Source organism: Sceloporus occidentalis, unplaced genomic scaffold (genome assembly GCF_023333645.1).
Source record: "Sceloporus occidentalis isolate IW3139 unplaced genomic scaffold, rSceOcc1.0.p SCAF_3, whole genome shotgun sequence".
Lineage (NCBI taxonomy): Eukaryota > Metazoa > Chordata > Lepidosauria > Squamata > Phrynosomatidae > Sceloporus > Sceloporus occidentalis.
The window spans coordinates 130,688,803-130,716,513 of NW_028316983.1; the positions used below are offsets into that span (position 1 = coordinate 130,688,803).

General features: G+C 43.4%; 1 protein-coding gene across 3 annotated transcripts in view; it reads left to right on the forward strand.

Moving 5' to 3' along the window:
- The window catches only part of NRG2 (neuregulin 2), a 204,348-nt gene that overhangs the window by 104,534 nt on the left and 72,103 nt on the right, over nt 1–27,711 (forward strand). For all 3 annotated transcript variants that reach the window (XM_089516297.1, XM_089516295.1, XM_089516296.1), the window contains exon 2: nt 18,176–18,347. In XM_089516297.1, coding sequence (XP_089372423.1) covers nt 18,176–18,347 — 172 coding nt within the window. The remainder of the gene's footprint in view (nt 1–18,175; nt 18,348–27,711) is intronic.

Below are 27,711 nucleotides of genomic sequence, written 5' to 3' on the forward strand. Positions count from 1 at the left end.
TAATGGAGATGAACACCGCCTCCTGTAGTCAGGCACGAATTGACAACTGTGCCAAAGGGCCAAATGTGCCAATTTTACCTTTACTTTAGTAAAATTGAAATTGATCACAAATGGAGTTTTCATCTATGCTTTAGAAATAATGTGCTTGGTCCTGTATTGTTAAATATTCTAGAAGTAACCAGTTTCACAAGCATAATTTCCCCCCCATTAATAAACAGAAATGCCCAGAATTAAGAATTTGATTAGTGATCTGTAAAAAAAGGTATTGAAATGATGAAAAGTGAGACATTTTTAATGAAACAGAATCATCCATTATGAGGAAGACAGGATTTTAGAATACATATGCTGGAAGCTGCGTTGGAAAAAACCCTGGCACGCCCTGGAAGATGTAATGGCACACTGCAGGCACGAGCCCCATTACTTCTAATGGGGCTTGAGGATATGCATTTTCCCCCTTATGCAGGGGGAGGGGGTCCCTCGGAACGGATCCCTCGCATAAAAGGAGGGCCCACTGTAGTAGTATATTTGTCTGTGTGTATGAGTCTTCAAGGCACTTGTTGACTTATGGTGACCCCATGAATTTTATATGTTAGATACAGGAGGGGAAAACATCCATGATTTTGAGAAACTTCATCTAATCTGCTGTAGCTTCCCTCTTACCAGTATCATCTGTTGTCAGTGTATATTATTCCTTTTATCTAGTCTTATGTCTCTTATGAATAAATTGGAGTATAACCTGCTGAGTGAGATGTATTCTCTGTTACTCTTCCCATCATTAGACAATATATAGGCAGATTGCCCATTTAGGGTTAATTATGTTTTCAAGAACATCTAAATAATGCCCCAGAGCACCTACAGTATAATGTATTTTTGTCATTAAGGCACTTAAATTCTGTATCAAGTTTAATCAAGCTACACTAATTAAATCCATAAAAGCTTTTTAAGGTAGTTCCTAAAATAATATACTGAGGGGAAGAGATTTAGTTTTGAAACTTCTTTTGTCTTTTGAAACTAGGATCCCTTTCATACACACAATTATAGTCCTCTGATTCCACTTTCATTGCCATATTCCATACTATGGAATTATGGGATTTGTAGTCTAGGAAGGGATATTTAGGCGGGTTACAAACCGCCATTTTGGACGTCCTCAGGATGTCCCAGTTTGGAAAAGGGGCGTCTCTTCTAGACACCCCTACTGCTATTATGGACTCTGTCCGTTCCACATGGCCGCCACCATTTTGACGTCTTGGACGCATAGCATCCAGACGTGTCGTGGCGGAAGTGACGCTGCACTTTGCGGCACCACTTCCGGAGCCCAGGAGGGAGCGTGATTTCCCTCTCCTTCCTTGAAGCGTCCGGGAGCCCCGCGGTTTGGCTGCTATGGCTCCTGGACGCTGCAAGCGGCGGTGGCAGCAGACCGCCGCAATCCGTCGGTCTGTAACGCACCATAGAATTCTCCACCAGAGAGCTCCCCAGACTGCAAACCCAAGGATGCAGTTGGATGTTGCCATGACAATTTAAAGTGAAATCATACTGCTATAATTTTAGTGCAGTTGTGAATATCTCAGTGGCAGGCAAACATATATGTCAAATGTGAGTAGAGGGGGAAGCAGCATGTTTTCAATTGAAATCTTCATGGTTGGTTAGTTTAGCCAATGTTTCAGTCCTTTCTACCTATATAGCAGGAGCAGAATAATATATTTCAGTGACCATTTCATGGGGCCAAATCTCTGAAAGCTGTTGATCAGAAAACTGGGTAAGACATTAGGCTTTGGGAAATAGCTCCAGAAAATTTATGGACCCAAACCACAGAATGTCAACCACACACAAACACAAACAACCAAAACAAAAAACAGAGGAAGGTCTTTTTTGGTGTCAAACTCTACATGTCTATGCTGACCTATATCGTATTGAATTTAATGACACTTTGTGCAAAGGATCGCAGCCTAAATAGGGACAGATTGTGTCAATTAATTTCTAGGCCTCTGAATAAACTGCAAAACAAATGATTTCAAATGTTGAGGAATGTAACTCAAAGTTACATCCAGAAATGGACTTTCTGATCTCATTAGTACATGACATGTAATTCTTATAAATATGTTGCTGAAAAGTGGAAACTACGGAGTGCATATAACCCAATAGTGTATGACATGTAATTGATGAACAGTGAGCTGTATTTAAACTCTGCCATTTAAATGTGCACTGAATCTCCATCAAATGAAAAAGGGCAACACCTCTGCATTTCCCTTGAATTGATGAACATCCTCCATTACATCTTAGCACAGCACTGCAGAACTGAAAGCCCACAGGTTTGTTTCCCCCCTCCCCAGTCCCTGGAAATCTATTCCTCCGCAACCTATTAAAAATGGTTATTCTTCTTCGTGGTCTCTGCGAATCATACAAATGGGTTTGTACTGCGCCTGCGCAGTGCCTTCGGAAACTTCTAGAATCACTGGGCAAAGTACTCTTTGCAACATATAGAAACTTTTTGGCGGTAGCTCCGCCCATCCCTTATAAAGCCCCTGCTTTCCCGCTCTTTCCCCAGTTCCTTTTTTCCGCCGCGTTTGCTGCCTTTGGGAACTTCGCTCTTCTTATTGTCATCGGAATCACTGGCAGCTTGACCACGGACCGTTTTTTGACCACTCTTTGCTTGACCCTTAACTGCGTTTTTTCTCTCCGGACTGACTCTCGTTACTGACCTCGGCTTGTTGACCACGAACCGTAAGCGGATCATGCCCTCGGTGCCTTTCAAAAAGTGCACGGTTTGCGGAGGTAAAATCCCCGGCCAGGACCCCCACTCGGCTTGTCTTCTATGCTTGGGAGAGGCGCACATCCCATCATCCTGCGCCTTGTGTAAATCCCTCACTCCCCAAGCGAGAAAAAATCGAGAGACCAGACTAAAGGCGGCCATCTATTCGAAGGTCTTCGCCGCGGGTGCCATGTCTTCTCTAGGGCCCCCCTCCTCCACCGGGTCGGCGCCGTTCCCAGCTCTTCCCGAGGCCCCGACCCAGCTCATGGCCGACCCTCCAACTCTCTCTGAGGTGGCTCCCCGCGAGGGACCGGACGCCGACACCCCTTCGGTGGACGTTTCCCGGCCATCCAAGAAAGATAAGCGCCCGAAGAGCTCTAAGGAGAGCCGCGCTTCTGGAAAGGACTCGAGCGCCCAGAAGGGGTCAGCCTCGAGATCCTCGGCCCCGAAGGCCTCGACCTCAGCGAGCTCAACTAAGGGCTCGGGTTCCACACCCTCGGTCCCGAAGCCTTCAGCTTCAGCGGACTCGACTTCGAGGTCTTCGACCACCAAGGTGACGACTCCGGCTTCCGCTATCGCATCGCCCTCGGCCTCCAAGAGGACACATTCGTCTCCCTTGGGAGACCAGCACCCATTGGCCAAACGACACCGCCCTGACAAGCGGGATTCCGACGGCTCCCGGCACAGGGAGACCTCTCGGGACCGGCCGGCCTCCGAGCAAAGGCCCCGGGAATCTCGCACTGTGGACAAGGCCTCCAGGGTTGGGAGCTCCAAGACTACAGAGGCCCCCTCTATTCGTCCAGATCGCCGTCGAAGCTCTCCCTCTGAGGGTCGTGCCCTGCCTAGTTTTCGCCACATGCCGGATGACACCATTGACGTCATCTCGGAACCGGCCTCTCCAGCGAGCTCCACACATAGTCAACGCTCGGTCACCCCAATGCCCAGATCGGTTGTCCATACCGCCATGGTCCACCGGGCCGCCTCTCCTTCCCCTCCGAAGGAGCCGAAAAGACCAGACTATTTTTATGACAGCGAGACGGACACCTGCTACATGGCTGTCCCACGGAACTCCGTTGCATCCCGCCTTGGGTCTCCATCTCGAAAGTCCAGGCCAGAGCCACTCACTAAGCCTACTCGTGACGTCTCAGCTTCTTCCCGTCGGATAGGCGCGGCCCCAGAACTCCAAGTGGTGGACCTAGACCCCGAGGAGGAGACTCTCCCTCACACCCGGTACCGTCCCCAGAGTGACTCCGGCGCCTCCGATGCCGAGGATTACCAGCCTTCCATCCAGGAGTTTGCCCAGCCTGGTGCCGTGTCACCCACTGATGATGTCCGCACCTTTGCTGAACATGTCATCAAGATGTCAAACGCACTTGACATCCAAACCTCCCAGGTAGAAGATGAGGCCTCTGACCCCATTGAAAGGAGGATCCATGGAAAGCTGCCCACTCCACCTGCAATTCCTTTGCTACCATCGCTGGAAAAGCTGGCGAGACGCTCGTGGGAAGCTCCCGCTTCGACGGCTTCCAGCAACTGCAGGATAGAGTCCCTCTACAGGATTGCTCCTTCCACTCTCTCATGGCTCTTTGGACACCCGAGGCAAAATTCAGCTATCGTCGAGGGCGCCCAGCGGACATCGACCCCAAAATCGTCCGTGATGCCAGCGGACAAGGAGGCAAAGAAGGTGGACGCTTTGGCCAAGAAGGCCTATTTCTCATCAGCCCTGGGGATCAGAGTGGCCAACTATAACGCCTGCATGGGGGCTTATATCCAGTGGCTGATGGAGAAGATCTCCCCGCTGATTCCCGACCTTCCTGAAGAGTCCCAGGCCACTCTTTCCGAGGTCCGGGATGAGGCACACTCCATTGGGAGTTGGTTGATAACGTCAGCCAGGCACTCCACGGATTGCTCGGCGAGGTCCATGGCCGCGGTGATTGCCCTGCGCAGACATGCTTGGCTGAGATCTTCGGACCTCAACCAAAATGCCCGTACCACCATTGAAGACATGCCATTTGATGAAGACGGCCTCTTCCATTGGGAGACGGATGAAAAACTCAATTTCAAATACCGCATGCGGACCGCCGCGAAAAAGCACGGTATGTCTTCCTCTCCTCAGACTTCCCGTAAGCGTTTCACCGGCGTCCGTCCATGGTACGGGCAAGGCCAGAGATCCTACCAACAGGATCGCCCCTACCAGCGCCAGGATCAGCCCAGGCAGAGGTACCCCTCGCAGTCCTCCTCCTCTTCAGGTCGCCGTTCCGCCCCCAAGTATAAGAAAAATTACCGGAGGCAGGATCCCGACCAGAATAAAAAGAGGACCTGAAGCGGTGCCGCGTACTCCGTCGTCTCCTCTCCCCTCTGCTTTCTGGACAGACTGAGGCCCTTCTCCAACATCTGGGCCTCGATCTCTACCGATTCTTGGGCCCTCACCATCGTCTGTAGGGGATATGCCCTTGAATTCGAAGAGCTCCCTCCGACCGGAGCTTTCTTATCCACCCCCCCCTCAGACACCCTTCTCGACGAAGTACGCACCTTGTTGTCCAAGGGCGCCATCTCGCCCGTCGCTGCTGCTGACGTCCCTAGATGTTTTTTCTCCCGCTATTTTATGGTTCCTAAGACTGATGGGGGCATCAGACCCATTTTGGACCTGAGAGCCCTGAATACTTACCTCTCCTACCACCGGTTCCGGATGGTAACGCTTGCCTCTATTTTGCCTTTGTTACACCAGGGCCTGTGGTTCGCGACCATCGACCTGAAGGACGCCTACTTTCATGTCAGCATCCGGGAGAGCCACCGCCGGTTCCTAACCTTTGCAGTCGGGACGGACCTCTACAGCTACAATGTTCTGCCCTTCGGCCTTGCCACGGCCCCACGGGTCTTCACCAAGTGCATGGCACCGGTCGTATCCCATCTCCATCGCCGGGGCATCAGGATCTTCCCGTACCTAGACGACTGGTTGATAGTGGCCCCTTCAAGTCAAGAGCTTCACCGGCACACCTCGGAAACCCTAACGCTTCTAAAGGACTTAGGGCTAGTGGTCAACCTCGAAAAGTCACATGCTCCTCCCCACCAAACAAATAAGATTCATCAGCTCCATCCTAGACTCCAACAACTGCATGGCCTCCCTACCCCTCGACCGTTTTGGGGCCCTTTGCGTGGCCATCCGACGGTGCACGGACCGAAGACGAGTTATCGCCAGAGACGTCCAGGTGGCCCTCGGACACATGGCCTCGATAACTTTCGTCACGCCGTGGGCAAGGCTTCGATCCCGAACCCTCCAATCTTGGTTCCTGTCAGTCTTCGACCCGGAGACCGACGCTCCATCCCGTCGCCTCACCATCCCGAGACCAGTCGCCCGTTCCCTCCATTGGTGGCTCGACTCCCGGAACGTTTGCGCAGGCATGCCATTTTCACAGCCTCAGCCAGAGGTGGTGTTAACCACGGATGCGTCGGAGGACGGGTGGGGAGCCCATGCTCTAGATCTCTGGGCGAAAGGCATGTGGTCACCCGTCGAAAGGACCCTACATATCAATGCCCTGGAACTAACGGCAGTGGAAAAGGCCCTAAGAGCATTCGAATCCTCCCTCTTCCACAAGGTCGTGCAACTCCGGACGGACAACACCACGGTGATGTACTACCTCAACAAACAGGGAGGCACCAGATCACGCACCCTCCTCGACATCACGCTCCGAGTGTGGGAGTGGTGCATCGCCCGAGGCATCCTGCTTCAAGCGGTACACCTGCCAGGGACACTGAACGACTTCGCGGACCTCCTCAGCAGGTCCCCGTCTTCATGCCACGAGTGGAGGCTCCATCCGGACACCGTGAGGGACCTTTTCCGTCGGTGGGGGACCCCTCAGATAGACCTGTTCGCGACTGTCCACAACACCCATTGTCCCCAGTTCTGCTCCCGGACGCGAGGCGAGGACTCCCTCGGGGATGCGTTCGGATTCGACTGGTCGGGGGTGCTGCTGTACGCCTTCCCCCCATTCCCGTTGATCACCAGGACAGTGTCCAAGATGGCATCAGAAGCCACCGATGCCATTCTGATCACCCCGTGGTGGCCAGGACAGCCTTGGTTCCCGAGCCTCCTTCATCTCTCCCGGGACACCTTTCTCCGGCTCGAACGCAGGCCGGATCTTCTCACGGTTCAGGGAGGTCGAGTCCGCCACCCCGACATCGACACCCTTCCCCTGGTAGCATGGAGAATCCATCCCTAGCTTGCCTGCCAGAACCGGTACGCAGAGTGATCCTAGCTGCCCAGAAGCCGGCCACCCGCAAATCTTACTCCCAAAAGTGGACCAAGTTTCTCAAGTTTCTGGCTGACAGACACCTCTCCCCTGCCCAAGTATCGACGCCGGTGGTGCTGGACTTTTTAATGTCCCTGGTCGACTCGGGCCTCTGCCTCACTTCGATAAAATGCTACCTGTCGGCCATTTGTTCTTTTTTCCAGTTTCGAGATAGACCTTCCTTTTTTAAAGATCCCCTTATTAAGGGTTTTCTCAAGGGCTATAATAATCTGAACCCGCAAGTGTCCTTGCCACCCCCGGCGTGGAGCCTGGAGGGGGTGTTGGGAGCCTTACAGTCTAAGCCTTTCGAGCCCCTGGCCACGACGGACATAAGGCTCCTGACTTGGAAGACGGCGTTTTTGGTGGCAATTACCTCGGCTCGTCGGGCTGGTGAACTTTGTGCCCTGAGACGGGACCAGCCATTCCTCAGATTTCATTTGGACAAGGTAGTCCTTAGAACTGACATTTCTTTTTGGCCCAAGGTGGTGTCACTGTTCCACATGTGTCAGGACATTGTGCTTCCTACCCTGGCCCCGAACCCGACCATGGATGCGGAGAGGGCCCTCCACATGCTAGATGTCCGAAGGGCACTAGCCTTTTATTTGGACAGGACTAAGGATTCCAGCCGTTCCGAGAGGCTGTTTCAGTGCTACTCGGGACCGAAGAAGGGATTACCGGTATCGGCCCAGAGACTCTCTAAATGGGTGTCAAACACCATCTACTTGTCTTATGAACTCTTGGGTAAGCCTTTACCGGTCAGGGTCCGCTCCCATACCACAAGGGCGGTAGCAGCATCTTCTGCCTTCTTGTCAGGGGTTTCATTGGAAGACATTTGTAAGGCTGCTGTGTGGGCACAGCCCCTGACATTTATTAAACATTACAGACTGGACACCAGGGCCAAGAGAGATGCAGCCTTTGGCAGGGCTATCCTGGTTTCTGGATTGCACTGATTTTAGCCTCCTTTAGGCTTACCAAGCTAATGGTTTTACACTCACTCCCCCTTTATGGGTCAAGAGTTTACAGACCTATAACTCAGTTTCAATAGACGAGTCTTGAGACAATGTTTGAGCTTTTTATTATTGTTGTCAAATAAACAATTGTTGGTTATTTATGGTGTCAGGACACTCCCTCCGCCTTTAACCTTAGCTTGCTAGTCTCAACCCATTTGTATGATTCGCAGAGACCACGAAGAAGAAGGACAGGTTGCTTACCTGTAACGGTATTTCTTCGAGTGGTCATCTGCGAATACATACAAATCCCGCCCATCCTCCCCTCGGTGTCCTGCTCTAATTTGGCTCACTCCTTGTCGCCTACACGGCGGAAAAATTGCGGAACTGGGGAAAGAGCGGGAAAGCAGGGGCTTTATAAGGGATGGGCGGAGCTACCGCCAAAAAGTTTCTATATGTTGCAAAGAGTACTTTGCCCAGTGATTCTAGAAGTTTCCGAAGGCACTGCGCAGGCGCAGTACAAACCTATTTGTATGTATTCGCAGATGACCACTCGAAGAAATACCGTTACAGGTAAGCAACCTGTCCTTCCTCTCCTGGAGATGCTCACTCCCATTTGGACATGATTCTGCTTAACCTTTGCACCACAAGTGGTTTTACAAAACCAGAAGTGGACTTCTGCCCAGTTCTAGATTTGTTTATGGCAAGGCTGGGGGTAGCCAGTGCCTGGTCAAAAATAGGCCCCTGGACCCTCAAAGTTCTCCCAACCTGATTTAAGAGGCATAGGCCAGGCTGTCTGATTATGCACACTGCATAGTCCCTATGTCCATCTGTCTGTCTCTGAGTGGATGATTCGCTGGCCCCTGAAATTCATCATGGCTAAAACTGAGCTACTTGTCTTCCCACCCAAGACATTTTTGCAATATTCCTTGTTAATTAGTGTGAATGACATTTCTATTCAATCTGTCAATGAGGCCCGTAGTCTTGGCTTTCTATTTAACTCTTCATTATTGTTCACTCTACAGCTCCAGGCTACAGCCAAGTCATGCAGGTTCTTTCTTTATAATCTTGTCAGAAGTCGACTATTTCTTTCTGTTTTGATGGCGAAGACTTTTGTGCATCCACTGGTGATATCACGCCTGGATTGTTGCAACTCATTGCTAGTGGGTCTTCCTATTTCCCACTTTAGCCTCCTAATCTCTGTGCAACGCTCAGCGGCCAGGATCATCTTCTCTGCCCGTTGCTTTGACCATGTAACCCCTTTGTTGTTATCCCTCCATTGGCTCCCCATTCCTTTCAGAATCCAATATAAAATTCTCTCCTGACCTTTAAAATCTTTCATGGCTTGGCTCCCTCTTATTTGTCAGCGCTCATCTCAACTTACCGCCCTCCTCACGCATTGAGATCTTATGATACTGGTGTCCTTCTCCTGCTCAAATCCGCCCCTTCTCCTGTGCAGCTCCTCATGTCTGGAATCTCCTTCCCATACAATTAAGAACTATTAATTATTATTATTATTACTTCCTTGGCTAATTATAAGGCTGCATTGAAAGCACTGTTATTTAGGGAGGCATTCCAGGTTATTGGTTGTTAATCTGCAGTTTTTATTGTATTCTAATTATTATTGTTTTAAAGCTATTTTAATTATGTAATGTTGTTGTTTTAGATAGTATGCCACTTGGCAGGTTTTTATTCTTTTGGTTTTACCAGTACTATGTAAAGTGCTGGGCAAACTTTACAGCACTCTATAAATAAATGTTAATAATAATAATAATAATAATAATAATAATAATAATGTCTGGATGAATGATCCCATACCCAATTCAATCTCTAATGGGTTTGTTTATTTTTGAAGATAATTTTTTTTATTGAAAGTAATAAGGTGTTTTTAAAATATTTCCTGTAGCAAGAAAAAGATATTCTAGTGTCTTGGATGTTTATCTTCCTGCTCAGCAAATGGAAGGGATTAGTTCCAGGGGTGGCTACTGGCTCATATTGGTGGGTGGCGAATCCATTTGGGTGTTGGATAGCATTAAAGGAGTTATCTAAGGTTCTGGGACCATTTAGGAATAGGGCTAGCACCTTGGAGACCTCCTTTAGATCTTCAGTTAAAACTTTATTGCCAAAAATGTATCCTTTATTACATGGATAGCTGTGAAATATGGAGGCACTTTATATATACACGACTCATTTCTATTTTGTCCATTCTTTTATGGGAATAGGGAGTTTTATGACCATCTTGAGTCCTTTGGTCCAAGCCAATCACTTTAACTGCCACACAGAATTGATGCACATGAACATATAATATTCATCCTTACCTTTTTTTTAAAATGTGTATTTATTTGTAGTCTGTTTCCTCATTATAACAAATCAAGCTGTCAAAGAAAGACTGATGGTTTGGGGACTGGGCATATATATTAATACAACAATATAAAGGTGATGGTTATAGAATCATTGCTCTAAGGACAGCCAATTCTTTCCTGAAATTTAGAAACTTTTCGAGTTATATTCTAATTGAAACCATTGCAGATTTGCTGCTGAAATGTTTGTAGAATAATAGCAAACTCATAAAATAGTTCTGGTTGATGGAAATAGACTTGGAGATCTGGGTCTGCTGATCTGTTGTTGTAAGACAAAATTTCAAATGATTCAAACATGGTCAGACTAAGCATATCTGAATACCTTTAGAAGAGGAAGTATCTGGGAGTTCTTTTCAGTATGGGTTATAGACTCAGGGGAAAGATAAATCTCATTGCACCATTTGACATATAACTATTAATTCTTTGCTACTGGTGATACTTTTGAAATTATTTTTTTCTGCTACAGTCTAAGTTACATTTAATATTAATACCACAAGGTTATGCACATTCACTTGGGAATCAGCCCTATTTAATTCCATGAGAGTTGCTTCCAGACAAATAAATTAAATTGAATAATTTAAACAGGTATGGGATCAGGTTTTGTGGGTGGCTTTGCATGCTGAAAAGAAGATACATGAGTGACTTCTGCTTCCTATTTCCACAACTCCATACATCTAAAGAAGTGATTAGTTCTTCCCCATTAGGCCATCAAGTGAGGCATATTTTTGTGTTCTTCTATGCTACTTTCTGGGAATGACTTCATCTCAATCCATTTATTATTAAAACAGCACCATCATATTTTAAAAAGTCATACTCCAACCCTGAGAAATAGACTATGGGGAATATATCAGCTGTGGCCCTCCAGATATTTTTGAACCACTTCTTCCCTAATCTCCACCCTGACTATGCTGACTAGAGTCAGAGACCCAGAGTGGCCAACTCTCTGGAATAGTCAGTTACTTTACAGAGATGAGGCCATTGAGAGAAGAGCACTCAAAGGAGGAAAGAAGGCAAAAGTAACTAGATGATGTTCTTTTATCCAAGATTACAAGAGGATGCGTTTATCCATATGCAGGCATTCTCAGGCCCTATACAGACAGCCAAAATAAAGCTGCTTCGAGTCACTTTGGAGGTATGGTGTTTACATGATGCATGCATCCTAAGAGTCCGGAAGCTGCACCAAAGCTGCACTCCAGTCCTTAGGACTGGACCGCGGCTTTGGTGCGGCTTCTGGACTCTTAGGACGCATGTATCATTGAAACACCATACCTCCAAAGTGACTTAAAGCAGCTTTATTTTGGCTGTCTGTATCAGGCCATAGTCTGTTAACCTGGACTGATATCCCTCCTCTCCTCTTGGGTCACAAATGCAACTGGATTTCACAGCCTGCTGATTTAAGAAATGGAATATCGAGGTGGAAATCAGAACAGCAAGGTAAAATAAAAATAAAACAATGAGCCTGGCAGAATGTAATTTGAGAATGACTGTAGCTTCTCAATATGAAGATTTGATTTAAAAGCTGTAAAACATTTTAGAATTTTATAACTAATGAACAATTTCATTTCTCTTAGATTAGGTGGAACAGAATTTTGGGTTTGCTACCTTATAACGTTGTTTCTATGCATTGTTGATTTTATTATTTTGGAAAGTTGCCTTGAATTATACGAGTTATGAATATTTTTTTAAAAATAAATTAAGCTACACAAATTTGGGTATGTCTAACATTTGCACTGTATACCTGCTTAGGAGGGTTTCTTGAAGTTGCTTTGTATCTGTAACATTCCATGAAAAGAAATGTCTACACTGATGTTAGATGGATTTTAGAAAAGCTGTAGCAAGCAGGTAGTTTTTAAATAATTTTTGGTGAGCAGTGGATTTCTGTGGTGTGTTGAGTTACTTGATCATCTATCAATTGTGCTAAACTTCAAATATGGAAGGGAGGCTTTTAATGGATGTAGAATTTATTGACAACAAAATATTTTAATAAATAATAAGATAAAACTAAATTACTTCACCCAGATCATTCTTTCCAGACGACATGGCTATACATAATTTTTGATATTACCTAAGTTTACAGACCTTATCAAATGGCATGATGGCAGAAGCAATGGTTGACACGTGTGGTATACTAGAAGAGAAAAGTATGCACTCAGAAAGAATGGCATTCCGTGTTCTCATTTAGTGGGGTTTTGGGGGACTGACCTGACTGCCTTGCAAGTTTTTCAAAAAGTTAAGGAACTTCATCTCAGTGTGTTATGACAGGGGAATGGATAACTTTCAGGGTAAAAGTATAACAGGGGGCAGCAAGTGGCATAACACAGTTATAGGAAGTTATGGTTGGTCATCAAGCTTTCAAAAAGGTTCAAGTTTACAAAACGAGCATTAGTAGCCTACATTGTGATTGTAAGTGATTGTAAACTGTGCTTATTGCATGGAACCTGGTGTTACTGCTTTTGGTAATTGGCCTTTGACATTACAGTCTTACAAACTTCTGAGAGGAGACATTTGATTATTGTAGGCATGCCGCTGGAGCATCAAGATCTTTGGCTTGATCTAGAAAGACAGTTTGTACATGAAAAAGATGTATGGCTAAATGAGCAAAATGAAGTGGGAAGTCACCCTCCAATTGTCTTAATTTGGAGGGACAATCACAGTTAATTCTCTATTGTCCCACTTTTCAGTTGCTTCTAAAATGGCCTATTTCCCTCTTCTCCTCCCAATATCCCCCTTTGTCTTCTGATTACTGAGTTCAAGGTGCAATAGTAGTTTGAACTCAGTTAATTCAGCAGTGGGGAAGAAGAAGAGAGGGTTGAATTGTGCCTTTCCATGTAGACCTAGGCAAAATCAAACTGCTGTAGCCTCTCCTAGATTGTGTGTTCTTCCTTATTAATAACGTTTATCATCTTGACCACACCATTATGTTGTTTGGTCACACATGTCCCAGTTTTCATCTGTGAAATGTTGGACGTTATGCAGTGTTAAAAGAGCGGTGCTAACGAAAGACCCACAGTAAAACCGCAAACTATCTCTCCACATCAACATGTGTACTGGTTCATGAAAACAGATGTCATCTGTCATTCTTCACAGATAGATTTAGGAAAGAAAATAATTCAGTGCGGTCCTTTTCAGCTGCTATTGTGAGTGAAATATTTTTGAGATCTTTGTGCATTCTTTCCACAGTGCTGATATCACAAAGGTATGATACATAGTCTCTTTCTTTGTGCTTGACATACATGAACAGAAGCGCTCAGAATGAATGGATGTTGCTAAAGATCTTTATTTATATTAGTTACTGGGTTAGAATTCTGAGTCTGTGTAACTAAAACAGGACGTTAGAATAGATTTGTTACAGCTATTTGGCAGATTAATCTATTCAACTATAATTTATTATGGGCTGGGGAAAGAGAAATGGCTCATTCACATGTTTAAGCCTGTGATAGCTGCTTTAAGTTAGACTGTAGTGACATTAATCTAACATTGGCTGAATTGGCTGTCTAAGCCTTTGAGTGACACTGAATCCTTCTTCAGGAAGTTGAACAAACAAATGCTTATGTAAATTATAAAAGACATGTTTAAGGAGCACAATGATGAGCTTTACCTTAACTTTAAATCTTAAAATGGTGATGGATGAAAGTGTACAGTTTGGAAGCCTGAAAAATTGTGCCATACACTATGAATCATGATTGATACTAGTGAAAGTTTCATTTTTGTTTCTGATAGTAATCTCCCATATTTGCATCAGTGGGATCAATTTCCTCTTTCAAAATTTAGCAGTCATTAGTAAGTAAAACAACATGGGGTAGCTTAGTGGTTAAGACACCAATTCTGATGATCGGAAGATCAGAAGGTTGGCGATTTGAGGCCCAAGTGCTGCATGATGGGGTGAGCTCCTGTCACTGGCCCCAGCTTCTGCCAGCCTAGCAGTTCAAAAGCAGGCAAATGCAAGTAGATAAACAGGTACCACTTTGGTGGGAAGGTAACAATATTCAGTGCAGTCAAGCTGCCCACATGACCACGAGAGCCGTCTTCGGACAACGCTGGCACTTCAGTTTAGTAACAGAGATGAGCACTGCCCCATACAGTCAGTTATGACTAGACAGTCATGCCAAGGGAATACCTTCACCTTCACCTTTAGTAAGTAAAAGATTTCCATCCTTGGGATGTGGAATGCTCTCTGATGAAGAGAAATACTAATAGAAATACAAATGGCCCAACCCTTGGCAGGTCAGGTAATTTTGTAATCCCTGAAATATTATCCCATTAAAGCACTACTATTGTACATTGTATGTGCACTTCCTTATTATGCTGCCATACTTATCATTTTCTATGTAGATTTTGAAATAGTTTTTAGAAAATCCAAAAGATGTTTGTCCCTGATGGTGAAATCATTTTTTAAGGCCAGTAATGTCATGACTCTTCATACATAAGAAGATTATCTAAGCCTGTCATCTAAACCCATTGTGAGGTAGCTAGTGCTATTCTCCTATATATTTCTGCAGTTAAACTCAGGTCCTATACAGATGGGTCTGAAAGGCTGGCCTGTGGGCAGAGTCAGGGCACAGTGTCCTGACAATGTGGCATCATGGTACAACTCTGGCCCTGCATCCACCTGATGGAGCACCGAAGGGGCAGCATACTGCCATGCTATGACACCCTTACGAGGGCGCAAAAAAGGAGCTGCTTTTGTGGCTCCTTTCTGCGCTGTCCAGAGGCTTGGTGTTAGGTTGCCACGGCTCCAATGCGGCCAGGAAAGAGGTGGCTTCCTGCCGCCCCTTAGGGGCCATCTGTAGAGCCCCTCAGTTACTCCAAACCATACTGAAAATGGAAAAGTTGCTTTTCCAAAATAAAACTGTCTTAAAACTTTTTGGAAGCTATGGTAAATAGATTCTTATGATACAGGGAGTACCTGGAAAGACCACTACTGCCTTCCCATGCACAATTTTCTTATCAGCCTTATGCCATCTGAAAAATACAACTCAGCAAATCAACCAAACTTAAGCCCAAGCTACAATCTGAATTTGTGAGTCTGACCAAAGCCACTGTGTGTTTTTTGTAAGGCCGATAGTATCTTGGAAGTTTTTTTTTTGTTGTTGTTGTTAACTGCCTTTGAGTTGATCCTAACCCATGGTGACCCTGTGGATGAGATATCTCCAAAACTCCCGGTCCTCCATTGCTCTGCTTAATTCCTCCAAATCCATACCGTGACTTCCTTAATAGAGTCCATCCATCTAGCATGTGGTCTTCCTCTACTTTCTACTTTTCAGTATTATTGCTTTTTCTAATGAGTCCTCTCTCCTTATGATGTGCCCAAAATACAAGAGTCTCAGTTTTGTCATTTTGGCTTCCAGGGAGATTTCTGGCTTGATCTGCTCTAAGACTCATTTGTTTGTCTTTCTGGCTGTCCACATAATCCTCAGCAGTCTCCTTCAGCACCCCATCTCAAATGAATGGATTTTCTTCCTATCTGCTTTCTTAACTGTCCAGCTCTTGCATCCATACATGATAACAGGGAATACAATGGCTTGTATGATTCTAACTTTTGTGTACGGTTGTATATCTTTGTCATTTTAGGATCTTTTCTAGTTCTTTTTAGCTGCCCTTCCCATTCTTAATCCTGTTCTGATTTCCTGGCTACAGTCCCTGTTCCTGTCAATGGTTGATCCCATGTATGAGAATTCTTTTACTATTTCTATTTCCTCATTGTCTAGGTTGAAATCGTGTAGATTTTCCGTAGTCATTATTTTTGTTTTCTTTATTTTCAACAGTAAGCCTGCCTTTGCATTTTCTTCCTTGATCATTCTCAGTAGTTGTTCGAGGTCTGTGAGGTTTTCTGCTAGTACTATGGTGTCATCTACGTATCTTAGATTGTTAATATTCCTTCCTCCTGTTTTCACTCCTTCTTCATCCAAGCATGCTTTTTGTATAATATGTTCTGCATATAAGTTGAACAGGTAGGTGATAAGATGCAGTCTTGTCTGACCCCTTTGCCAGTTGGGAACCATTCTTATTTCTCTGTGTTCTGTGCTGACAGTAGCCTCTTGTCCTGAGTACAGATTCCTCAGCAGGACTATCAGATGTATTGGTACCCCCATGTCTTTAAGGCCGTTCCATAGCCTTTCATGATCTATGCAGTCAAAGGCTTTGTTATAGTCTATAAAGCACCTGCTGATATTCTTCTGGAATTCCTTGATACGCTCCATTAGCCATCATATGCTTGCAGTGTGGTCCCCAGTGCCTCTTCCTTTCCTGAATCTTGCTTGGACCTCTGGGATTTCTCTCTCCATGTATGGTTGGAGTCTATGTTGCAGAATTTTGAGCATAATATTGCTTGCATGGGAGATTAGTGGTCCTATGTTGCTACAGTCTTTTGTGTCTCTTTTTTTGTGGAGGGAAGTTTAGGGATCCTGAATTTGGCAGGAAAACAATAATACAGGAGAGAACTGCTAAACAACATTCTAAACTAGAATTTCCCTAACTGGGTTCCCACTTCTACTGTTCCTTCTCATAACATCAGTGGTGTGTGTGTGTGTGTGTGTGTGTGTGAAATATTCAATGCAGAACAGAATAATATGCTTTCAGTTTATTTGCATTTTAAATTTAAATGCATCCACAGCATTCTGATAAATAAAATTTCTTTAATACCTCTCTGTCAATGATTTAGTGAAGAGAAACGTCAAGAAGATTGCTTAGCATATTGTGATGTGATTATGGCACATGGGTTGAGGAACATTAGCTACAATGTTAGACCTTTTTTCCCCTAAAGCCAAGTAAATTAAATTCCCATTGCTACTAAAGCAACCAGTAAAACTAATAGTCACAGCAGTAGGAGATACTGGAGGTACTGTTCATTTGATGGGTACTGGTTTTGTTGAGAGCAATGATCTGTTCATTGGATTTTCTCTCTCTTGTGGCCCAAAGTCTGGCTTCTCTGCCCTGTTTGTCCTCTCTCACAGGCAAATGTTCCTTTTGGGGTCTTTGCTGTTGCTGTTGATTGGAAGAGAAGAATGTCATTTTGAAAAGCTGAGTGACCTTCTGTATTCCCAGTCGTTTTCTCTATGGAGATGAGTTTTAGCATTTTCCTTCTTGGCAGCAGAAATGCTAGTGTACAGTACATTCCCAGAACAGATAGGCAGGCACATGAGCTTAAAAAAAAAAGGCAGCGATTGTGGCTTGCCTGAAAGGAAGAGAGTTCAGCTCCTCTTCCCTTCCTGTAGCCAAAAGCTTCCATTCAGATCAGCATAGGCTGTGGAATCAACAACAGCATGTCTGCCGATAGCAGCAAAGGTAAGAGATAATGCAGCAAATGAATTTGTGACAGCAGCATCAGAATGAGGGCAAAGCATTCTCAGAGGAAACCCTGCCTGAGTTTATATTGCCATTTAGCTCCCTGTTTGGATGTACATTCCTGTCTCTTCTGCTCGGATAAGATGAGTGCTGGCAATTGTGCCTAAGGGAGGTGGGGAGATACTGAAATGCAAATGTGCAGCAGGAATATTTGATGGAAAGAGCTGCAGACTGCGAAGCTCCAGGTTCTCTTGACACTATAGGAAAGAAGTTGAATGTGACAGAGTTTGGCATGTACCTTATCTTCTATTCTTTGACATGATGCATAGTCAACATGGTAAGGATGACGTATGGTTAGATGAGCAGTCAATAGCTCACAATAGGGATAAATGCAGCTATGAGGCCTTTAAATTGGAGACTTTGCCAAGAGCAAGCCAATGGCACTTCTGTCATCATTTCTTTGATTCTGTGATTCCTATCACTGTATAGATTTGAAGGAGACAAGTGGCTTTAATAAGCTAACTTTGCTTTTTATTCTCTTTGCAGCTGTCCCTCCTAAACTCAAGAAACTGAAGAGCCTAAATGCAGAAGTGGGTGCAAAGATTTCTTTGAAGTGTGAGGCAAGCGCAGGGAATCCCCAGCCATCCTACAAGTGGTTCAAGGATGGTAAAGAACTGAAAAAGAGCAAAGATATCAGGATAAAATATGGAAATGGAAAGTAAGTATAACACGGTTGCTTTTTACAGTCAGTACATTGGAAAAAAAGTGTTTTTGGTCTATTTTCATTGAAAAAACTGGCTAGTCCATTTCTTAACTAAAGCAGTACCCATCTTAAAGTGCTTTCCCACACCAAGGAGTTCTAGATGGCTCAGGTAATGAGAGATGCATTCACAATGTGCTCAGTTACATTTTTTGTTGATATCTTCAGTGTTCCAGGACTCATCTTGGGCATTTCTCTAACTTAAGCATATTGTAACAAATTGGGAAACCTCAGTCTGCCTACTGCTTGCCTCAACATTGAGTCTGGAACAAAGAACCACAACTTTTTTTGGTTTCATTAAAAAAAATTATATAAAAATATTTTGCCGCAGGACAATGATAATAATTATTATTTGTATCCTCTCCCTGTATTGGACCGAGGTGGTAACACCAAACAAGAACAATAAAATGAGTATCAATAGATAAAAGCATAACATGATGTTTAGCAATTGGATTCTCTACTTATCCCCATCTTATGTGAGCAAAAGTGTAGGCATGGGGGTTGTAAATGGCCAAGAGAAAAGGCCAGTGGCACTTGTACCACAAGAATGAGCTAAGAAGAAATGAGAATTGCATACATTTAGTTACATCTTGCAGAATAATTTCTGCTTCATCTGGTAGTCAAGAGTCCAGTTGCAACTCAGCAAGTTTAAGGGCCAGATAAATATAAAACCCACTCACAATTGTATCCTGGATATTTATTTATTTATTTATTCCAACAACACATTGGATGCATATTTAAGCACATGCGCCTGCAGGACCAGAGTTCTCTGTCCCATCCTCTTTGTGGTTGCCCCTTTAATCATTTGAAATGCTACACAGAGGGATAATGTATTCTGCTGAAGATGTCTAAGATTGATTTTGTGTGAGGAGGGAGTCCCTTCTCAGCACTTGTTCAGCAGGGTCAGTGGCATGTCTGCATAATATTTGTGGAGAGGGTTGGCTATTGAGCATTCGCAGGAGTGGGATAATGAGCTTCTGTCTGATGCACCTAAATTTGATCCAACCCAATATCTAAATTAATTCCATTGTTGTCAGATGTAATCCTGAAATTACCAATAATCATGCTACGAACAATGCATTGATTGACTTCAATTATGAAAAATGGTGCATATAGTCATATATTATTCTGGAGGTTGTTCTAAAAACAAATATTGGCCTTCTATAAATTTGTTCTATATTACTCTCTCTTTTTTAAACTAAAGATATTACAGTGTCCTAGAAGACACTGCAAAATCTCTATTTGATTCACAGAGATTTGTATTTAGAAATTTATTCAATGGGAAATAGTATAAGTTCCTATTTTTCTGAATTATGTCACATTTAGAAGACACATGTATTAGATCCACTTTTCACATCTGAAATGTTCACCATTCTCCAGTGGTAGATTCCACTGATGTGGATGTTCTCCAAATTTTTCTTAAGTTTTTCCACTATCGGCAGTAAAATCACCCCCCCCCCCCAATCAATTCATTGCCAGATCTTTTCCTTGGAAAAGGCATAGTTTTTTTATTGTCAGTACATTTGGGTTATGGGTAAAATGTAGTGCTTTTCCTTGATCTCTTTAGCTATCAACCCTAACTGAACCCATACTCTAAAAAGCTTATTACCCAGTTTTATATCATATTTGAAAGAATTAGAGGCACACTTTATCAGGTCCCATTTGCTTTTTAATTTGTTGATGCATTAAGCAACCACATTCAGCTAGACTTATCTACTGAGTCTTATGTTTGTTCCATACCAGAAAAAAAAATGCAGGCACAGATCTAGTGTGTATATTTCTGCAAATCTGTAAAGAATGGAAGTACAGCATCACATTCTGGAAGAGATTATATGCTGTAGACACATATAATGTTTTTCATTTCATTTATTCAGTCTCTTAACTAATGCCAATCTCAGGGACGTAGCTAGGATTTTAGGAAGGGGGGGGTCCAGACTAAGTGCCACCATTATAATGGGGCTTGTGTGCGGTGGCGCAGCAGCACACACCATTCATTTTTCTAATGGAAGGGGGTGTGTGTCCGGACCCCAAGAACCCCCCCCTTGGCTACGTCCCTGCCAATCTATAGATATAAAAATGTTAGAAACCTCCCCTCTTTCCTTGAACAGCCAGAAAAACATAGAGGCAATTGAGCTGTCTTATCCCAATAAAATCTTTTTTGCCATCTTATAATCAATTAATTAATTATACTGTTTATTTGTAGTGTGTGTATATTACATATATACTTTTCATACTATGAAATTTCCAAGCAGTTCACATTAGAAATCCATACCATATAGTATAAAAATATAAAATAATTTAAACCACTTTAATTTAAAACACTTCCAAAACAATTAATAATCAAAATGTCCCAGCAATCAATAGAAAGAGAAGATAATTCATTATAAGCATAAGCAGACACATGTTCAGTGATTTGAAGAAGAACATCTCTGTTAGTTAAATGGAGAAGAAAGGATATTTTGGTATATTTTGAAAAAGATGCATAGTCTTCTTCAAGATGTGCTTTGGGAAACATGATGTTCTCAGGGAATCAGTGCATTGCCAGAAAGACCACAGAAACAGGAAACTGAATGGCACCAATGTCATTTTCATGTAATTTATGGACCTGGAAATGTAATTGGAAGTTCCTGAAGAAGAGAAATGAAAGAGGTGTCAAATATACTTTTTTATTTATTAAAAAAAATCCTAATTAAGACAGAATTGAGATCACAGAATGGATCCCATGAAACACATGAAACAGTAAAGAGACAGAATGAGGGAAGCCAGTTCATCTCTAAATGTGACACTGACATGGGCCTGTTACAGACAGCCAAAATAAAGCTGCTTCGAGTCACAGTGGAGGTATGGTGTTTCAATGGCGGGATACATACCGCCATTTAGTACGTATAGAATACGTACTAGGGTTAGGAAGGGGCGGTGCTTCCGCACCCCCCCTAACCCTAGTACGTATCCTATACGTACAAGATGGCGGCGCCCCTTCCACATGGGCGCCGCCATCTTTGCGTATCGGACGCTGAGCGTCCGTACGCGTCGCGCCGCTTGTGACGTAGCGAGCGCGCCCCTGGCGCCTCGCTACGTCGCAAACGCGACGGTAAAAGAAGCTCCATTTTGGAGCTTCTTTTTCGGTCCGCGCGGGAGTCGGGCCGTCTGAAGGCTCCGGCTCCCCCGCGGACCTACTGGCGGCGGCGGCAGACCGCCGCAAAGCGGCGGTCTGTACCCCGCCAATGATGCATGCATCCTAAGAGTCCAGAAGTCGCACCAAAGCCACGCTCCAGTCTGGAGTGTGGCTTTGGTGCGGCTTCTGGACTCTTAGGACGCATGCATCATTGAAACACCATACCTCCACTGTGACTCGAAGCAGCTTTATTTTGACTGTCTGTAACAGGCCTTAATGACACATATTTTAATGCATATAATAAGTTGCTTCTTCACAGCATAGATGTCTCTGTTCCTGTTTGGAAACCAGGGGCAGATGGATCCTCAGTCTATTCCAAGAAATGTTATTATTGTATCTTTCAACAGACCAAAACTGGACTACCTAAGTAAGGGCCTGAACAGGCCAAAATAAAGCTGCTTCAGATCACTTTGGAAGTATGCGCTTTGGAGACACATGCATCTTAAGAGGCCAGAAGCTGCACCAAAGCTGCACTCCAGTCCTTAGGACCTGAGCATGGCTTTGGCACGTCTTCCAGCCTCTTAGGACGCATGCCTCATTTAAACAGCATACTTCCAAAGTGACCTGAAGCAGCTTTATTTTGGCCTGTCTGGGCCCAAAGAGACAAAATCTAGAGGGGAAAAAAATCAGCTGTAAAAGTTTGAGATGAAACAGGAATGTAACATGGGCTGTGGGAGTGTGCCTCAAATGCTACAGAGTGGATGTAGAGTTATTTTGCTGGTGCAGTGCAAAGCTTCTACTGCTTATACATGCTTCAATCTCTTTCATCCTTCCTTAAGTATCAAATTGAATACTTTGATTTCTCTTGCCCAAGCTGTTCTGCAAGCCTTTGTACAAGGCATTCCACAAGCTGTTTCACATGGCATGATTGATTATGACCCCACTGTGTTAGATGTTGCTTTTACTAGCTGGGCTAGTTGGTGTGCTAGAGGACCAGCTTTTTAGATTTTTTTTTTTTTGCTAGGGTAATAAATGTATGTCAGGGTATAAATGTATGTCTTCTACTCTGTGATATGATGTGTGGATTCCTGTTGGCTTGAACTAACTAGACTTGACCAATTAAATCAGCTGTTGAATGGTGAGTCAACAAGTACATAAATCCCATTGATTCAGTGGGCCTGCTCTAGTCAGGACTAACAACAGGCTTTAGGGGAAAATTTCTGTGTAAACCTTGCTCTGAGCAGCCCTTATCACGCTGCAAAAAAGAGCTGCTCTAGGCGACTAATTTTTTGCTGGGCAGCATTCTGGCGCCATTTGGTTGCGCTTCCTCGCCTGTGTGTAGAGCCCCTATGACATTTATTATTTTTAGCATGGAAAAGGACTAAATATAGCTCAAAAGATAATCTTGGCTAGCAGTAACACAGAAAAGTACATTATTGGTTAAATATAATTTGCATAACTCTGTGTCAACTTCACATTCATTCACTACATCTATTAGGTCAGTTCTAGTCTGAAAGAAAATGGGTAAGTTCCTGCCCTCACCTGTATCAGCTGTGTCTGATACAGATTACGATTTACCATTTGGGAAAGGTGGCTGAAATCTCTTATAGGAAGTATGTCAGTTAAGTGTTAAAATTATTGCTTTGTGGAAATTTGCTTGGTTTTTGGACTGCTGCAGGATTGGGAATACTACAAAGGTTGAAAGAATCAGCTTGCAACAAGTGTAGGAGTAGAAAAAGTCTGAATCTGACCAAAAGGATGGCTTGAGACAGATGGGCTGAAAGGGGCACGGTGGTGGCGATAGTAGGGTTAGGGACCATGCAACAATTGCACAGTCTCTAACCCTAGTAAGTGCAGGGGGCTGCCATCTTTATGTAAGCGATGCACAGTGTCCAAATGTTGCTGTGCATCACTTATGTCATAAATGTGCCATTTAACCAATTCTCATTTTTTAATCCACATGTCTTTTAAAAAAGAATTACTTGGTTGCTATAACAATCTTAAAATGAACACAGATTAACTGCAATTGAAATTAAATATAGCAGGGGTGTAATTAAACATTTCTGAGCATGCAGTGCAAAGTTATATTTGCGTCGAGATAGCATTGAAGAAGTATGAAGTGATGGATTCCTGTTTGACTCTGTTTTTACATGCAAGGACACTAAGCAAGGGCAATTATTTAAAGATATAGGCCTTAATATTGTATAGAATTAATTACCATCTATACGGAAGTATAAGTCAAACTCATGAATAAGTTGAGGGCTGGTTTTGGGGCCAAAATTATGGATTTTGCCATGACCCATGGATAAGTCGAGGGTAAAACTTGGAGGCACCTTCAATGTGTGTATGTGTGCATGCAGCTAGAGTAGGGTTGCCATCCTTGAGGACCTCCAAACCGGGAAAAATGTAGGACAAGGTTTAAAAATGTAGGACCTTTTTCCCCCCTGGCAAAAAAAAGGTCCTACATTTTTAAACCTTGTCCAAGGCCTGGCTGGGGCCTGGGAGACAGTGTCTCCCAAGCCCCAGCCAGGCCTCGGAGGACTCCGCAATCGCGGAGACGCCTCCAGAGCCTCGCTGGGGGGGAATATCGGGAGCGGGGCCAAACTGGGGCAGGACCGTGCGGACCCGCCCCAAACCGGGAAAGTCCCGTCCCCAGGCGGTATATGGCAACCCTAAGCTAGAGGGACTCTAATTGAGGCTTTTTGCTTCACTGTTTCAGCCTTGGTTTCAGCCTTCAGTCCCCAGAGAGCGGTGGCCGGGTCTCTTTCTGCTTGGCTCAAGAAAGAAAGAAATTGCTTTCCCCACCGCATTGGGAAATCTGAAAGAGCTGGTATCACATTACCATACTGTCCCATAAATAAGTTTACCTGGGATTTTGGGGTCAATTTTTGGACATAAATTTTTGACTTATAGATGAGTGTATACGGTATGATGAATAGTTAGTCAAGGACTAAAATGTTTGATACTCTAAAATAGTAACTAATGTGCAAAGCAGTGTTGTGAAACAAGATTGAAAATAAATGCCCACTTGGTTGATTGTCATAAAATATTTATAAATTTACCGTAATAATAAAATACATGTTACCTCATGTTGAAATAGTTCAGAAGTCAAATATATTAAATTTTTAAACTGGTGTAGGAAAGTTCTTTTTATAAGACATGATTGCATAACTCTTTTGCTCTTCCAGTCAGATCAGATTCCACTCTGTTCAGAATACGAACATTACTCATATAATCTATTTTAACATGATTATCTGATCTTGCTGGATACTCTTCATAGCTACGTCTTCCTGTTTATATCCTCCATGCTAGTTTTGCCATATTTTGGTTGGTTATGGAAACAATTCTTGATTCAATATTATTTTTATTTAAAATGTATTGTTGTCATTATTTACTATTTGTTTGAATAGATTCCTAGTCCTCAATCCCCCATTCGTATCTTGCGCACTCAAGACTGTTGCTTCCTTGACTGAATCAGTCCACTTGTAGTGTGGTCTCTGTCTTTTCCTGTCGTCTTCCACTTTATGAAGCATTATTGTCTTTTCCAGTGAGTCAAATCATCTCATGATATATCCAAAATATGACAGCCTCAATTTGCTTATCTTGGCTTCTAGGAAGAGTTCAAGCCTAATTAGCTCTAATTCATTTATCTTTCTAGCTGTCCATGCTATCTGTGGAACACTTCCCCAGAACAACAATTCAGATTAGTTCATCCTCTCCTTCTCAGCTTTCTTTCCTGTCCAGCTTTCACAACTATGTATAGAAATCAGAAATACTATGGTGTGGATGTCTCTGACTTTGATATTTAATCATGTATCTTTGCTCTTGAGGAGCTTATTAGTTCCTTCATAGCTGCCATTCCAAATGTTAGTTCTCTTCTGATTTCTTGACAACAGTCCCCATTTTGATTTAAGATTGAGCAATTCATTAATTTCAAGCAGGGTTGGCATCACCTAGTGTGGTGATACATGGTGTCACCCTCCATTGACCTCCTCCCATACCACACCATAAAGAATCCTTAGTAATGTTTTTTGTACTTGCAATAATAAATCATAATTCTCTTATATAACATAATGTAATAGCAATAGTTGTGACATAAATAACCAACAAAATTAAAACTATACCTTTAAATTACAATATCATATACAGTGCCTAAATGTATTTACATGTATATAGTTTTATGTGGTTAAAGTTAAAATTTGGTAACGTGTGATGTTTTTAAAGAAAATTTAAGAAGAATAAAAAATTAATTAAAAAAATCAAACATTTTATAATGTAAATAAAAAGCCCCTGAGGCATCTCCTTTCTCCTTCCATTAAATCTCGCCCCACTCACACCATCTCTTCCACTGAGCTCCAGTGTTTTAAAGGGATGCAGGTGAACGCTGCAACCTGTTTCTGCCAAAAGACAGATATTTGGGGGGCAGTGGTGTTTCTGCTTCTTAGGGTATCACCTGGTGCAACCTGCACTCCACACCCTCCTAGTAAAGCCCCCCAATTTAAAGCGATTAATGATGGAGTCAGAAACCTAGGCCATTTGCTGCTTTAAATTCTTATCAGACTGATTTTTTCTTATTAGCAGCTGTAAATAATGATGCCACATTTCAAGGCTGGGTGATTTCTGAGAAAGTTTCATGCCATTTAAGGTCCTAGTTCTATCTAGTCTTATTACATTCTTGTCTCTACATCCCATTCCCCAAGCCAAATGAGTTTAAGATGATTATTTTCAGTGATGATGGGCCTTAATGAAACCGAGTAGACCGTGCTGCAGAAAGTAGCAATTACCTGTATGTCAAATCATCCACTTTTCCATCAATTTATTCCCCCCCAAACACATCCTCCTGGCGCCATTGGGCAGGGGAGTTGTCCTTTTCAATGAATTTTTGCAAGAGCGGAGGGGGAAACTCCTTGCTTGTGAACTACGTGTTCTGTCACTAATTAGCAACAAGCACAGGCAAGTCCGCCTTTCTCAGAAGGGAAACAGATCTTGGAAGAAAGATACTTCCTTTTGCTCAATTTGCCTTGTGCTAAACAAAATGTGAGTGAGATGGCAAAAGATTATTTGATGAATAATGTAACAAATAAATTATTCCTTTGCCAGTTAGTGCTGTTAATGTTTTTATAATAGAGGACAAGTTGAGAGAGGAATCTGCATCATTTAAACCTGATCTGACCAAATTATTTTATCTGGATTCCTCATATGCTCTCCCTCCCTATGAACCTCATGTCAGCTGAAGCACAGTTACTTTCTATAGAGACTTATTATCACCCAAATATTCTGTATTTCATTATTAACAAATCCACATGGTACCCAAGGTCCCATCAGTCACGCTGAATCTCCAAATGGGCATTAGGCGAATGGTTGTTTGCTGTAATTTGTAACCTGAGCATCAGAATTTTGATCTCATCTACTAAATCATGCAAATACTTTATAGATCTGCCTCTTCTTTATGATGAATTATAGCACAGAACATTCCATTCTCTTTGGAGAATTATGAAAACAAAGCCGTTTTTTGCCGTAGAATTGCAGAAAGAAATATACATGTATCATATACAGGAAGACCACAAAATAGATAAAAATAACCATCCTCTTTCCAGGCAGTGTACATTTGCAACCTTATTTGGGTAGAGTGGTCTGAAAATACAGTCACCATGGTCTGGGCTGGCTTCTTCTCTCAAGTTCAGTCAGGGAAAATTTATTTTGTAATCTTGAAGATTTGAAGTAATAATAACAATAATACAAACTGTACCTTTTTTTTAAAAGGCAGATTGCCTGTCTGAAACTTAGAGACTGAGGCAAAACTCATGACTGAACCAGCCCTCAAATCATTAGGGCAGATACATCTAACATTAGCATTACAAAGATGGGAGGAAGCCTGATTTACTAGTGTGGGAATGGAGGACAGGGAATCACTACAACTAATCTCTTTAAGGCATGGTATATCTGTATGCAGCCCCAGGGCTTGGATTTTCAGAGTGCTCAGGGAAGAATCATGTTTAGTATCATGGTTTTAGAACTGAAGTTCTTTTAGGTTCCTAATATAGGGCCTCTGCAGACGGGCAGCTAAACGCCCCCCATTTTTGCCCCAGAAGGAGGCCGCAGGAACCACATGCCAAGGCTTCTGGAGGGACCAAAAAGAAACCGTTTCTGGGTGGGCTCTATTTGCATCCCTGAAGGGGTGCCATTGATGCGTTGGCGTGCCATGAC